The sequence below is a fragment of the Chaetodon auriga genome, chromosome 6, assembly GCF_051107435.1.
Source record: "Chaetodon auriga isolate fChaAug3 chromosome 6, fChaAug3.hap1, whole genome shotgun sequence".
Lineage (NCBI taxonomy): Eukaryota > Metazoa > Chordata > Actinopteri > Chaetodontiformes > Chaetodontidae > Chaetodon > Chaetodon auriga.
In genome coordinates, this window is record NC_135079.1 from 25135969 (window position 1) to 25149657 (window position 13689).

Sequence of the window (13689 nt, forward strand, 5' to 3'; positions counted from 1 at the left end):
AAGCAGTGAACAACGTCTTTCTTTGTGGTTTCTTCATATGTTTTCCTGTCCAAAACTCGGGGTGTGGACATTGTATAGTTAGAAATAATCACTTAGCTGAGTTTCATGTTCATGGTGTGTCAACTTTCCACATTTGTCCTCCTGGGGACCACAAACCAAGCTGGTTGCCAGTGGTCATCCTGGCACCATCACATAGGCTCTAATCCACTGAGGGACCATGTTGTTGGTAAAAACAGAACTAACTTTGACTTTACAAGTACACAAACACAGCTCCAAGAGGACAATAAACATGGTCGGTTGTGCAACCCACAAAAAGAAGCCAAGATAAATAAGGTTGTTTAAAAGAAAGCAACAAACTATGTTTTCAACAGACAGAAAACTGAAACGGCAGCGACAGATAATGACTCTGTATACCTGACATGATTCCATGGTTTGATGATTGCAGCTGAACAACATAATCGTTTAAATTTAAAAGGACTGGGTGAACTTTTGAACAGTTCATTTTAACCTTTGACTAAAGGATAATGGCACATACAGTTAGCCCTGTAGTGAAGTGCTCAGATGATAAACAATGAATAGAGGACATATAAGTCACAAAGAGAAATGCTGTTACTTGAGATGAAAAGGATGCTTAAAATAGGACAAGGACAAGAGGTGTGTGTCATTAATAAAGAAGATATATAATACTAAAGGATTTGTTAAAGAAAGTGCCTGTGAACCTGATGATAACCAGCTGAAAACACTGAAGGAGAGTGGACTTATGAGGTGCAGAGAGAGAGAGAGAGAGGGAGAGAGAGAGAGAGACGGAGAGAGAGGGAGGGAGATCAGATGTGGATGGAGATGGAATGAAAACGGACAGATAAAGGAAGAGAACAAAAGTAATTAAGAAGGTACAAAGTCCAATGCCTTGTAAAGCTGTGGATGCACAACAAAAGGACGGGAAGAAATGCAACAGAAGGGCACCCTGGGTGCTAACAGGCAGAGACGCAGTTGTAGGAGTTACATGCAGTTAACATTGTACCAGTGATCAGGCCACCATGCAGCTCTGGAGAGTGATCATTGTTGGCCTTATCTACAGCTTCATCGGGTCAGGTGTCGCGCGGTGTCGGCCTAAAGGTAAGACTTGAACTGAAGCTCTATATTTTGATGCAGTTTGTGTACGTACCTGTGAGAGAAGTAAGTTTTCATTACAAGATTTTTTGATATGTACATGTTTATTCACTGAGCTAACAGAATATTTAGCGGTAGTGTTAATGTTGATGTAACATAACAACATGATGGTGGATTAATCCCAGTAAAGGGTCAACTGTTTTTTTAGTTTTTTGTTTTTGTTTGTTTGTTGGGGGGGGGGGGTCGGGGGGTTGCACGTGAGTCTGGGCTACAGAGGGATTTTTGACAACATAACATTCAGTCAGTCATTTTTTTATTAAGTCAGTCTTGGCTGTGTTGAGTGTTCCTTGGTTTAGCTGCTCTGTAATAATAAACCAGAAAAACAGTGAGCTTCATCTTTTCATTTTCTTTCCAAACACAGGAGTTTTCACTGAAAACAAATTAATAAAATAATGAACAAGCATAATTTTGTAAAAGGAATGACCTCATTATGTGTCTTGGACATGAGAACATATTGATCTCACACATTTTCCTGTAGTCCTCCTCCATGCATGAAAACTGATCTGTCTTGAGGAGCCCATCTTGTTAAGAGTAGCACCTAAATTTTGTAGAGCAGAAAACAGTACAGTGCAGTGTGAACAATACAATATAAAATAATTACCATCTCACACTTATTTGAAGGTTAAATGCTGTGTCTTTCAAGTGACAGCACATTTAATTCTGTGCACATTTATATGCTCATCTGGCTCCAACAGTAGGTTCAGATCTGCACCTGTTTCTAATATGAGAAACAAGGGGAGGGTCCAAACATGATCTGAGAGAGGAAACTCATATTCCTCAAGTGAATGAAAAGCATACTGCTGAGATATTCAGGCCAGCTCTGGTCAAGGAATTACTTTTCTCTAATCAGGTGGAATGTTTTGTAATTTGATAGGTGCTCTTTGTCCTATCGGTCACTGATTTAACACCACAGGCTTGAACTGAACTTTAATTGCACTGATGACTGCAGTATATTTGAATTTTCTGGGGAGGGGTCGCCATGGACACGTCTTCACTGACAGGAAGTACAAGCAGCAGTAAAAAGCATTTCATCATAAAAAGCTGGAGCCATCAGGAGCACGTATTTGGCCTCTGTTATCCTGTCACACAGAGGTTGGCGGGTAAACAGATGAGCTATGTGTGTGATGACTCTCAAGTATTAACACACTGTAATGCATTTCAATGGACACAATTTGATTCCTTGATGGGTAAGCAAAAATGCTGACATGGCTATGTTGGTGAAATGAGTAATTCATCAGCATGTTTTAGAGGACACAAATTAAAAGAAAAGCAGTCCTTAGAAATAGTGCTGGCCCTGATTGACTTATTGAACTTAGACTAATGGAGATCATTATCTAAACATTAGATAGAGAGACTGTGGATTATTTTATCTGCAGAAGTCTGTTAAATATCATCATCTTGTTGCACTTGTTGAGCAAACAAGATGATAGCCAGGAGTGAAAGAGCTGGCAGTTGGCTCATTGACTCTGGCTTAGACAGTGAATGGATTTCTTAACTGTGTTTCCAAACTTCTCTCTTGGTTTATGCTACACTGTACGCGCTGGTCACAAAATCTTTACTCCAGACAAGACCCAGACCAAACTGTTCAGTTTTAAGGTTTTGATTGTGCTGCAGCAGATGAAATAGATGACATCAAACAGCACAGTCCAGTTCATTAACGAACAGTATCAGTCACTGTCTCTAGCTCTGCATGACAGGATGGTTATCTGTCTGCATTTATGTCTGCATGATGTCTTTGTTTTTTCCTTCCTTCTGATTTCCTTTTCTGCAGTTTATCCTCTATACCATTTGAAATGTAAATTGCCTGAACTCCAGATTTAATGTGCATGAATACAACCAGCCAATAAATGTGAAAACTGGTCTCTTCTTCTTTTACCTTTTAGCCATGCTGATGACAATCCAGTAAGCTCAGTGGTGCATCCATTGACTTTTCCTCTAGTGACACCACAGGTCAATTTTTTTTCAGTGAAACTGAATTTGCTAATCATTAACAGGCTAACAATGTTAATTCCAACCTGTGGCCCTTGGCTGCGTGACGTCCCCTATGTCCCCCATTTCCTGTCTGTCTTCAGCTGCACTATTCAGCTGAATAGCCCCCCAAAAAAACATTGTCATTTTGAGCATTTAGCTGGACACCCTCACAGTGTCACAGCTTTTTCTTATTAATCATCTTGTCATGAATTTTGGCAGATTTTGTTGGAGGAAGTATGAGCAAAGGAAAAGGAACACATCTGTTTGTGTACAGTTATTTTACTTTTTAAGTAATGTTCCTGCGTAATATCAATGGACTGCCTACCCAAATGCATCATGGTTATACTTGCTAATGCTCAAATCATAAATAAGTAATGGGAAGGGTTTCGCTTCTTTCACTGCACAAGATTTGTTGTGGTTAGCAACCTGCTCTAAATCATGAGTCTAAGAAAATGAGGCCCAAATGCCAAGCCAGTCCACTGCATGTCGAAGTCATCTGGAGTCCATTGTATAATCTGTGTGTTACTCCGCCTTTGACTCTTCTGCTGCCTTTGAAGCTCGAGGTCATGTCTCATCGCCTGCAGATAGAATTCTGTGTGCATATCATAGATTAACTGCAGTATATGTCGCGGTATGAGCCTGGTGAACCTGGGTCTCACATGTGCCAGAATGTCAGCATGCAAGTAAAATCTGTATTTCATGGTGCCCAAGAGTTTCTGGTTTGTTATTGCTTGTCACAGGGATTTCCACCATAACAGATTCAAGAAACCTTGTGGTTCCACAGCAGTAAATCTCAAGACCAAAATGTGATGAAATTTGAAAAGTTTGCAAAGGAAACTGCTTTTCTCCCACCCGTCATTCTCACTGTCTGTCTCTCGTCAATCCACAAGCCCTGTTCCCAGCAGCAAGCAGAACAAAAAGGGGGACGGCAACTGTGGTGAACCCCACCTTCCACAACTCCTTTGATGATGTTCATCTATTGTTTGAGGTGAGACAAATATATCCGTGTTTGATGTGTAAAACCAACAAATAAGCCTCAGTAATGAACACTGGCAATGGCTTCTTCTTTTCATCTGCTAGATCCTGCTGGCTGGCACACACTTTGAGGCCAGTGGAGGGTTTTCAGTGGAAGATGCTGAGCTGGCTTCCCTCCGCAAGACAAGAAACCTGCAAGTCATCTGTGAGGAGATCATTCCCAAGAAGCTAACAGACATATTTAGGCTCATCTCTGCCCTTTCAAATCAAATTGGTCACCTGCATCAGGACGATTTTGAGCGTACCCTGTTGACCTTGGTATACACCGCCCAGCGGGTGGTTAATTCCACCACTGAACACCAACGAGATGTGTGGAAAGAGTCTTTTGTTAGTTTGTACAAAGCCATCAAGCAGGATCTGAGAAGGACAAATTGAAGAGATACTGGCATTGCTACACAATGGTTCCATGTTGGACTTTACTAAGCACATATCAAAAACTTTTTCAGATCAGCAGGTTGTCATGATGTGTGCATTGAGGAAACATGGCATCTTATATGCTGGCAGGCAATGAGCCTGAGAGAAAAATCCTGTTAGAAACCTTTGCCCCAAAAAGTTAAAGTGCATGGACTGATAATGACAGAATAATTAAAATATTGAGCAATATACAGCAAAGTAAAATCAAACATGATGTACTCTGTGTGTGTGTGTGTGTGTGTGTGTGTGTGTGTGTGTGTGTGTGTGTGTGTGTGTGTGTTATGAAACTAAACGTTGGATGAATGTAGCAATAAACATCATGGTTGTACTTACATTCATTTGTCTTCTCAGTGTTTGTTCACTAGCACCTGGTTGTGATCACATTCTAAGACTGATGGGATCAAACAATACAATTTCAAGCTAAAAACCTGTTTATATTGATGCTCTGTTAAAATGTCAGATTACTGTACAAAAAAGTTTTAAAGATTATATATATCATTATCAGTTTACAAAATACTAAATACTCATTTACAAGTACTAAAACATTTAGCTGCAGATGTCACTCATATGAAATACTTTGCACCATGTTGTTACAGTACAGGGTCTTTAACAGAAGAGTGGTGGTCTAAACTGAGCTGCCTGTAATGGTTTTTAGAAAGTCCTTCGAATGGCATGCTGACATGAGTGCACCACTCACAGAGCGACTCCAACAATGATCTGTGAAGGCTCTGGATGTCCCAGTGGCTGCTTAGGCTCCAAGGCATTAGTATCTGCTTTGCATCCTTCCATGGATCTGGGCACACCAGGAGGGCAGAAAGGTATGTATCGCAGCCAGGAGGAAGAAGACAAGTAAGAGGTGATGCCAAAAGGGAGGTTGTAGACTTCTCCACTCTCCAGTGTGTCACTGGAGTCGTCCTCGTGAGCCTTGTTCCAGGCCAGGATTCCTCGTTCATGCTTTGATCCTGTTGGACATGTGTTTAATGTGTGAAATCATGCCATTACAGCCTACTGAAGGAATGAGATCACTGAGTTCCGCCTTCATGTTATTTTCTGACTTGGCTTGCCTGTTTGTTTTTCACAGAGCTCAGGAAGGCTGCACCACGTGCCAGGAACATTTATGTTCTCAGATAGTCTTTCTCTCCTACTACACCTACAGTACAATGTAGTTTTCTCAAAAAATAGAGTCATTTCAAACCAGTTTTGAACTCAAGCTGGACACTCAGTGGAAATTCAGTCTCATCTCCTCTGCCAAGTTGTATTTTACACTACTTGGCAAAGTTGCTGCAGTATTAATTGCAATTAGTGTCCTCATGCCCAGACTTACAAAAGCCCCAAAAAAAAAAAGAAAAAGAAAAAGAAAAAAAGAAATTTAAAAAACTTGCTTTCATGCCACAACTATATAAAAATAGCAAACATTCTTTTTGACATTTGGTAACACTTTTTTTTTGTAGTCTGTTGTTGGTGTGTAACTATGAAGTGATGACTCTGAATAAATTAGGTTTACTCCCATCAGTATTTTCACCTATTCTGACTCTTCACTTGACATTCCAGCTGGGTCTCTGGCCTAAATTGCCATGGTTATGTATCGCATATTTTTACACTGTGATTTTGCTGTTAATGGGATGACAATATGATGAGTTGATATAGATGAGGAGTTAGATTACTTGATTCAAATTTGGTATTACTAGTCAAATAAATAAACTAATAATATAAACAAATGAAAAAATACCTGGAATGGTGTTGTCCAGAATGAAGCCAAAGAAACCTCCTACAAACATACTGGTTGTCAGAAGGACCAGCAGCACCTGGTCGAGTTCAACCACACCTGAACACAATAAAATGAAATTAGCTTAGCCTGTGTTAAAATAATTCAGTAAAATATGATGATTTTTATGAATAAGATCATATAGTGAAAAGTTAATTCATGCACCTGTAGCAATAGCCTCTGGGTGCTTCAATATCCAGTTAGGAATGACCAGACCAGAGAACATTGAGAAGCCAAAAACGAAGATGTTTCGAGACGAATTCATATCTGCATACTGAAAATGTGTGGAGGGGAAAAGCATGGGGAAAATATTGGTACTGTTTTCATGCAACATTTAGGTTAATGTGAACAATTTTGTGAAACAAAAATGTGTACCTGCAGATTGGAAACACCAGCTGCAGAGATGACGCCAAACATTACCATGAACATCCCTCCTATCACAGGTGATGGGATAGTGGTGAATATAGCACCCACTTTACCAAACACACCCATGACAACCATCAAGACTCCACTGGATACTATCACCATGCGACTGCCAACCTACACCAAGACAAGAGAGAAAAAAGGCTTCTCTTGAAACTGTCTGTAACACATCTAAAGGGGAAAAAATGCTTATGCTTTGTGTCTACAAATGTGTCCGTTTAGTAACTAACTTCCACAGAAATTTCTTCTTAGCCTATAGATAAAGGCTCATCTTACCTTTGTAATACCAAGAGCTCCAACATTCTCGCTGTATGAAGTGGTGCCATTTCCTGTACCCCAAGCTCCAGCTAGCAGACAACCTAGTCCCTCGATGCCAATACCCCTGTTGATAGCATGTTTAGGGGGAGGTGGAGCACCAGATAGCCTGGCACAAGCATGGTAGTCCCCTACAGACTCTATCATGGAGGAAATCACACCAGCCAAGATACCAACCACCCCTGCCAGGCTCACAGTCGGCATCCCCCACTGACCTAAGTTTGGATTCAAACCAAAGGGGACAGAGAATGACACACTATGTAAGACGTGCAATAGCTTTTTCTGTTAACTTTTTCATTGGTAAAAAAAAGTCCCTTTAGATGATAGCTTGGCAGCCTCTTACCTGGATATGGGAAAGTGAACCAGGGAGCTCGGTTCATAATGTCTCCCTTTAGATCAGTGCGGGCCATGTAACCATACTTCTCTGGATCAGTGGGAAGTACATTGTAGATTGTCAGAATGTAGCAGATTAGCCAAGACAAAGTGATTCCAAGCAGAACCTAAGTGGTCAAGACAAAATGCATAATTATTTTATATATCTCGGTACCAAAGACAATTACTGGCTAACAAGAAAGTTGTTCAGTGCATACAGGGAGTATCTGAAAGACGTAGACTCGGGAGATGTGGAGGTGTTTATCCTTGCTGTACATAGGCAAGGGCACAGGTATGTGCCGAAGGTACTGTGAGAACATGGTGATCAGTGCTGTGGTCCTGTGTGAGACAGGGACAAAGACAATAATTCGCAATATGAAGTAGAAATAGGATTGCACTACTTTGCAGTCTTAGGAGTCCAGTTCTAGCTCTAACCAACATAAAGGAATGCAGAGAACCTAAACAGGCTCTTTGGCAAGGAACTCTTAATAGGCTTTCTAATTCCTTTTTATTAATGCCTAAAACTGAGTAAAACTGATTACATGCATCATCATGATAAGACACTTAGAAAAAAGGCTTAAAATCTAAAAATAATATTTGACAATAGACTCTAAATGGTCTGCTAATTTTTGCTTCTGCAATTTTTTGCCCTCTACAGCAGGATGCCTCCAAACCCTGAAAAGACAGTGTTTGGGAATTTTACCCACATGGCAGCTATGCCCCAGTGGTAGCCAGCACTGGTACCAGCTGAGTCAAACAGGGACAGTCCAATGAGAGAAATGGTTGGAGCAATGGTGAGAGGTCCGATGAAGCGCATGAAGAGGCCAATGAGGCCAGAGAAACCAACAAACATCTGGAAGAGGGAGCCCACCATGATGGAGCCCTGCAGCTGAAGACAGACAGAAGGAGGATAACAGTTTAAATGTGGCAGCACTCTTAAAGCCCATGAAGGTATTTACCAGAGATGAACATAAAGTATTATCTTTAAAAAGAATAAATCATTGTCGCATTTTTGTTACCATATGCAAATTGCTTTGTAGAGGTAGTGAAAGGTACTTATTTCAAGTTACATGTCTTAACTCAAAATGAACATGGGATATTGACCTCATGAGACATTTCACTCTCATTATTGTGGATGTTCTGACAACATGTGAGACATCCACCTCTTACAGAGAAAAATCAATCCATCCATTACAAATGCTTGATTTAAGATCCATTCTTTCAATTTCCACACAATTAAACCAAGTAGCAACACAACGTCAGCAGCTGTGGCTTCACTGCTAATGTTTTTGAACAAGGGAGTTAGGGCTCAAGCTAGCAAGAAACATGCACACACAATATTACCATTACACAGCAATCAAACAATGGCTGCTTTTGTGCTGTTTCAACAATGAGCGTTTGTCCCAGTCCAGGACTGATATGAATGCTAATTTGATACACTTAGCATTTTTCATGGGGAAATCCTAAAATTCATGTTCTTAAAGCACTGTCACACAGAGTGGTTAACACTATCCCAGCATGGATAAAACTGAGTCTGCATACATACTTTCATTAATGGCTGAATACTCCACTATGAATGTGAATTTTTATGTCAGATGGTCTTGTTTCAGCTGTCAGACAAAGTGAGCTAAGCTGTAAGTCATTTTTAGAAATATCTGTTGGTTTACTTACTGCTCTCATCCGACTCTGCCACACCTCTATGAAATCTGGGGAGGACGTGTTGACTAGGCTGGCATTTTGGGTCCAAGCAGGACATGTCCACTCTGGCATGGACAGCATTGCCATGGAAGGTGCCAGCAATGTGAATGTACCACCTTGGAGAATTGGCAATCTGAAAGTAAAGATGTCAAGTGGTTGGTAATTAAGAGCAGAAAGCCAGACAGATATGACGTCAGGATAGAAGCATCTCTAGACACATCAAACATCATCAGATATCAGCATGCCACATGTTCTGCAAGACAAGTGGCAGGTGAACCGAGCAGCTTAGTAATAGCAATAAAAAGGTTACATTTGCCTGACAAAGTCCACCTCAAGAGTCTCTATCTGTTTTTACAGTTCCTGTTTACTTTACTCATATATGGTCAAATGTTTGAAATCATGTGAAGGTGGAGAGAGTGATTCTAATTACGCCAACAGCTATACTAGAGTTGAACTGAATTAAAGTCATCTGCTATATAATAATGGTCATTATTCATACTGCTCACGTCATTGTAAACAGTTCACATCTGATTATAACAGACACAGATCTTGTAATTTCCATCTATGGACACTCTTTCCTTCTGTCAAAGTAAGCCAGAAAAGTCAGAAGACAAACATACTTGTGGAAAACATGGAAAAATCAAGGGAACAGTAAAGACACATGGCTAGCAAATACCTTTGATGGGAGCTTATAATGTTTCCTACCTAAGAGACACAAATATTTAGCCTTGTTTTCGTTTGGCCTCTCTCGAACAGTGTGCCATTAAACATACCACTGTTTCCTCACAGCTGACCTCCAGGTATTTGGAAAGAGACAAGAAAGCATCAGTGGTGCTAAGTCAAGGGAATGAGGATTTAGCAAGAACCAGATTCCAAACATAATAAGATGGAAATTCCTTCCCTAATCCTACTGTGACACCAATATTCTGAGTCTGTGCAAGCATAGAAAAGTTCAGAGCAATGAAACATGGTTCAAGTTTCTATATCTGCCAAACAAAATCAGCCATGACATCATTTCAAGTCCTCTGTGTGTGTGTCACTGCAGACAAGGGACATTTCACATTGAGTAACTTCAACACTGAGAGGGTGCTGCTCGCTTTTTGTTGTTGTTGTTGTTGTTGTTGTTGTTGTTGTTGTTGTATCATACTGCACCACATGATGTTGTTTCACATCATATCATATTCTGTCGCAGTGAATTAAATTGTATTGCATCTTATCCGAATATATTTTTAGTATTCAACTGCATCATTCATATGATATCATATTGTATTTAATGATACCGTACATTTATTTGGTAATAACATAAAAAAGACTAACAAATACCGTGGGGTCTCAATATGTAATTCATTAATTCATTCTTTCACCCTTTTTTCCTCATCATAGCTAAAAATACCTGAGCATTTGAAAGCATCTTAAGCTCTACTTTTCCTCTAATAATCCTTCAATAAAAGCTGTGCCCCCTAGCACAGTAGAATATTCTATTGTTTATGGTTAAGGCTGCACTCTAACTTTGGCAGGCCTCACAGGTCAAAAGAGTTTAAAAAGGAAAGCTGAGAGGATGTTTTGTTCTGCCTGTTTAATGAGAAGGAGCAGCATGGTTAATTCCACTCTAATGAACCTGCTGTGCTGCTGCTTTTCTCATCTTATCTTCTTATCTTATCCAGTCAATGAGCATGAATTATCCTGAGATTAGAAAGAGTCATCTACCATTGTCTATTGTTTACAACATGTACCATTCCAGCATCCTACAAACATATTCCCGCTCCTTAACTCCTTCTCCTTTCCAAAAGAAAAACAAAATAAATAAAACAAAAGAGCTCATTGTCGACTTCAGGAAGAACCAGCACAGTCACGCTTCGCTTCTCCTCAACAACACGGCTGTGGAGGTGGTCAGCAGCACCAAGTTCCTGGGAGTGCACATCACGGACGACTTCACCTGGTCTGTGAACAAGGCGCCACTGATCAAAAGGACACAGCAACGTCTGCACTTTCTGCGCAGGATGAGGAGAGCCCAAATGCCCCCGCCCATCCTCACTACTTTCTACAAAAGCACCATAGAGAGCATCTTGACCAGCTGCATCTCTGTGTGGTGTGGAGGCTGCACAACTGCACTTTAAATTAACCTTAGTATATATTTATGCTGCTTATTTTTAACTTACTGCATATTGCTGCTGCTATTTTCAACTTACTGTATACTCCCTCAGGTTATTCTACTCACTGTTCTAGTCCACATATATCATAATACTCTGCTGTTTATTTTAACATACTTTTAACAGACCTGTACATATCACTAAACACTTTTTTATTTATATATATATACTTTTTCAAATATTTTTCAACTCCGTGCTAGGCTTAAATTTCGTTCGGTGTACACTTGCTGTCTACTGCATGACAATAAAAGCTGTCTAAGTCTAAGTTTACTTCCTTACCTAATTCCAAAGGTAACTTGCAACAGAGTGCAAATACCAGAGACGAAGAAGATGGTACTGATGAGCTGGCTTTGTGTGAGGCCGTCATGCTGCAGGCACAACCCCTGAGACAAGATTAATGGGATGGCGATGATACCTCCAAATGCAGTCAAACAGTGCTGAAAGAGCGAAGGAAAATATCATATGCATGGGAATAACCTGCCTCAGGTAGAGGCTACACGTCATCCAAATGTACACTGATCTTTACATGTTCGTAGTACATTTCACAATCAGGCCTGCATTAATAAAACTACCCAGCCGTGATATGTGATGCCAACCGTGTCAAGCAGAAGCTTTCATGTGGCACAGTGGTCATGTTTGCATTGTTATATAACAGCAGAAACTACATTGGCTCATAATCAGGAAATGAATGGAGACTCATTGTCAAACATGACCTTAAAACCTCTTTGCTGACGTACCTGGATGCCTAGAAGGATGCACAGGTACCAGGGAGGTACATCTGTTACACAGTACGCTAGCTTGTTGCTGTCTCCGTCCATGGACGTGTCCATTACTTCTCCATGTTTTGTGTCTGGTAGATCACAAAAACGCCCTTCAAGCTTCAATTAGCCAGACAGAAAAGCAGACAGAGATCAATTTAACATACATATGACATGTATTTCTTTTGCACTGTGACAGTCATTTTGTCATTTCAGTCAAATCTCATATCTGAACTCTCATTGAACCACCAAGTAAACCTGACTATTCCTAGTGAGGGAATGTGGTTCAATGCTTATCAGATCATGATTTTCCGTTAGCCATAAAAATAAATGATTTGCTTTAGAAACTAAATTTCTTTCATCACATCTAACACATTATAGGTCAGGATGACAACAAAAACAAATTGATTTTCAATAGTAGGACTAAATGTTCCTTGTCACAAAGTAAGAATTATTTCCCTAATCAGTTTTAGATTAAAAACTACTGGTATGTCAAAATTGTTTTACATTTATTGGACTAAAATCACAATAAAATAGTTTCTGCTTCTGTTTCTCTGACTAAACAGTGTGTTACTTATCTTTTCAATAATGTGATTTTAAGCATGGAGGAACAAGAATGTAAACAAGTAGATTCGTATGTATCCATGACGCTACTTTGCAAGCTGTTCTATTGGTGTCAATTATTAACTGATCTTAACATCTACAAAGTTTCTACCAAGGTACTGACAGACAGTCAAAATGCATGTGCTATGCAGTTCAGTGATTAAAGGAGAGATAAATCACTAATATACTTATACATTCAATGCAGATGTGTTCACATTCACACAGTTGTAAACATTGTGTTCTCCTATTTCTAATGGCAGAAATTCTGCATTGAAATAGCCAATAAACTGGTTAAACTAAGTTAGTTTAAGCTTTACAGCTATTAGAAATAGCTGCACAAGACAATAGCAGTATGCAATGCTCTCAAAACAAGTCAAAGTTAAACTTACTGCAAATGCATAGTTGTCAAGACCATTACTTTCCTTTTCTGGAGCCATGTCAGAATCAGCCTATAGATTCAGGTGGTGTTCTTCTGAGGCTGAAAACAAAACAGAAAAGTGAAAAAACATGAATGAGAGGAGAGGGAGTACATCAAGAGAGGACTGGAGAGTGGAACAGAGAAGGGAGAGAGCTGGGAGGTCGGATTATGGGTGCGGTGGGGTGGGGTGGGAAGTTTTGGTAGGACGGAGTTCAGACATGAGACTGCTGTGCTTGTTGATTGAATGAGTCCCACCAGCAGCTCATGTGAACCCAATTACAACAGTAACAGCAGCTGACCGAGCCGCAGCTGGCAAGCAGGACATAACCTTTCAGACAGGGTACGTCATTTTTCTCTGTGTCTCTGTCTCTCTCAGAGAATTTTAAGATGATTGATAGAACATAAAAAAGATATAATGCCTTCAGAGTGGCCAATAGGTTTCTTTAGCCAAGGGAGCCGATCCATCGAGGCAGCACTGTTTGCTCTGTTGCCTGTTGTTTAAGACACAGTCAAGGCAGTTTTCTGTAGTCAGATGTACTGAATAGTTGAAACCCAGTCTTCAGGGCATAGCTCTGTTATGTCTTGCCTGCTCTCCTT

The 13689-nt window shown here is 40.1% G+C and overlaps 2 protein-coding genes across 2 annotated transcripts; one reads left to right on the plus strand and one right to left on the minus strand.

Moving 5' to 3' along the window:
• The first annotated feature begins 871 nt into the window (after positions 1–871).
• LOC143322264 (protein FAM180A-like) lies at positions 872–4714 on the plus strand. Its single transcript, XM_076733352.1, has 3 exons — positions 872–1116; positions 4032–4129; positions 4222–4714. Exons 1-3 carry the CDS (start codon positions 1038–1040, stop codon positions 4549–4551), a joined length of 507 nt encoding a protein of 168 aa, XP_076589467.1. The 5' UTR covers positions 872–1037; the 3' UTR covers positions 4552–4714.
• On the minus strand, positions 4574–13217 carry slc23a4 (solute carrier family 23 member 4). The gene is made up of 12 exons (XM_076733351.1): positions 13064–13217; positions 12051–12191; positions 11593–11750; positions 9137–9296; positions 8173–8354; positions 7684–7804; positions 7437–7593; positions 7055–7308; positions 6731–6895; positions 6521–6629; positions 6320–6415; positions 4574–5552 (listed from the first exon to the last, which is right to left on the minus strand). Exons 1-12 carry the CDS (start codon positions 13109–13111, stop codon positions 5284–5286), a joined length of 1860 nt encoding a protein of 619 aa, XP_076589466.1. The 5' UTR covers positions 13112–13217; the 3' UTR covers positions 4574–5283.
• Between the last annotated feature and the right edge of the window lie 472 nt (positions 13218–13689).

Bases quoted from the DNA above. Each gene is read 5' to 3' on its own strand.
- LOC143322264 (XM_076733352.1), top strand. From the start codon at position 1,038: ATGCAGCTCTGGAGAGTGATCATTGTTGGCCTTATCTACAGCTTCATC. The intron at 1,117-4,031 runs GTAAGACTTGAA...TCAATCCACAAG, and splicing joins CGCGCGGTGTCGGCCTAAAG to CCCTGTTCCCAGCAGCAAGC. The intron at 4,130-4,221 runs GTGAGACAAATA...TTCATCTGCTAG, and splicing joins ATGTTCATCTATTGTTTGAG to ATCCTGCTGGCTGGCACACA.
- slc23a4 (XM_076733351.1), bottom strand. From the start codon at position 13,111: ATGGCTCCAGAAAAGGAAAGTAATGGTCTTGACAACTATGCATTTGCA. The intron at 7,805-8,172 runs GTGGGTAAAATT...TGTCTCACACAG, and splicing joins CACTGGGGCATAGCTGCCAT to GACCACAGCACTGATCACCA. The intron at 6,416-6,520 runs GTGCATGAATTA...TATTGTGTTCAG, and splicing joins CCCAGAGGCTATTGCTACAG to GTGTGGTTGAACTCGACCAG.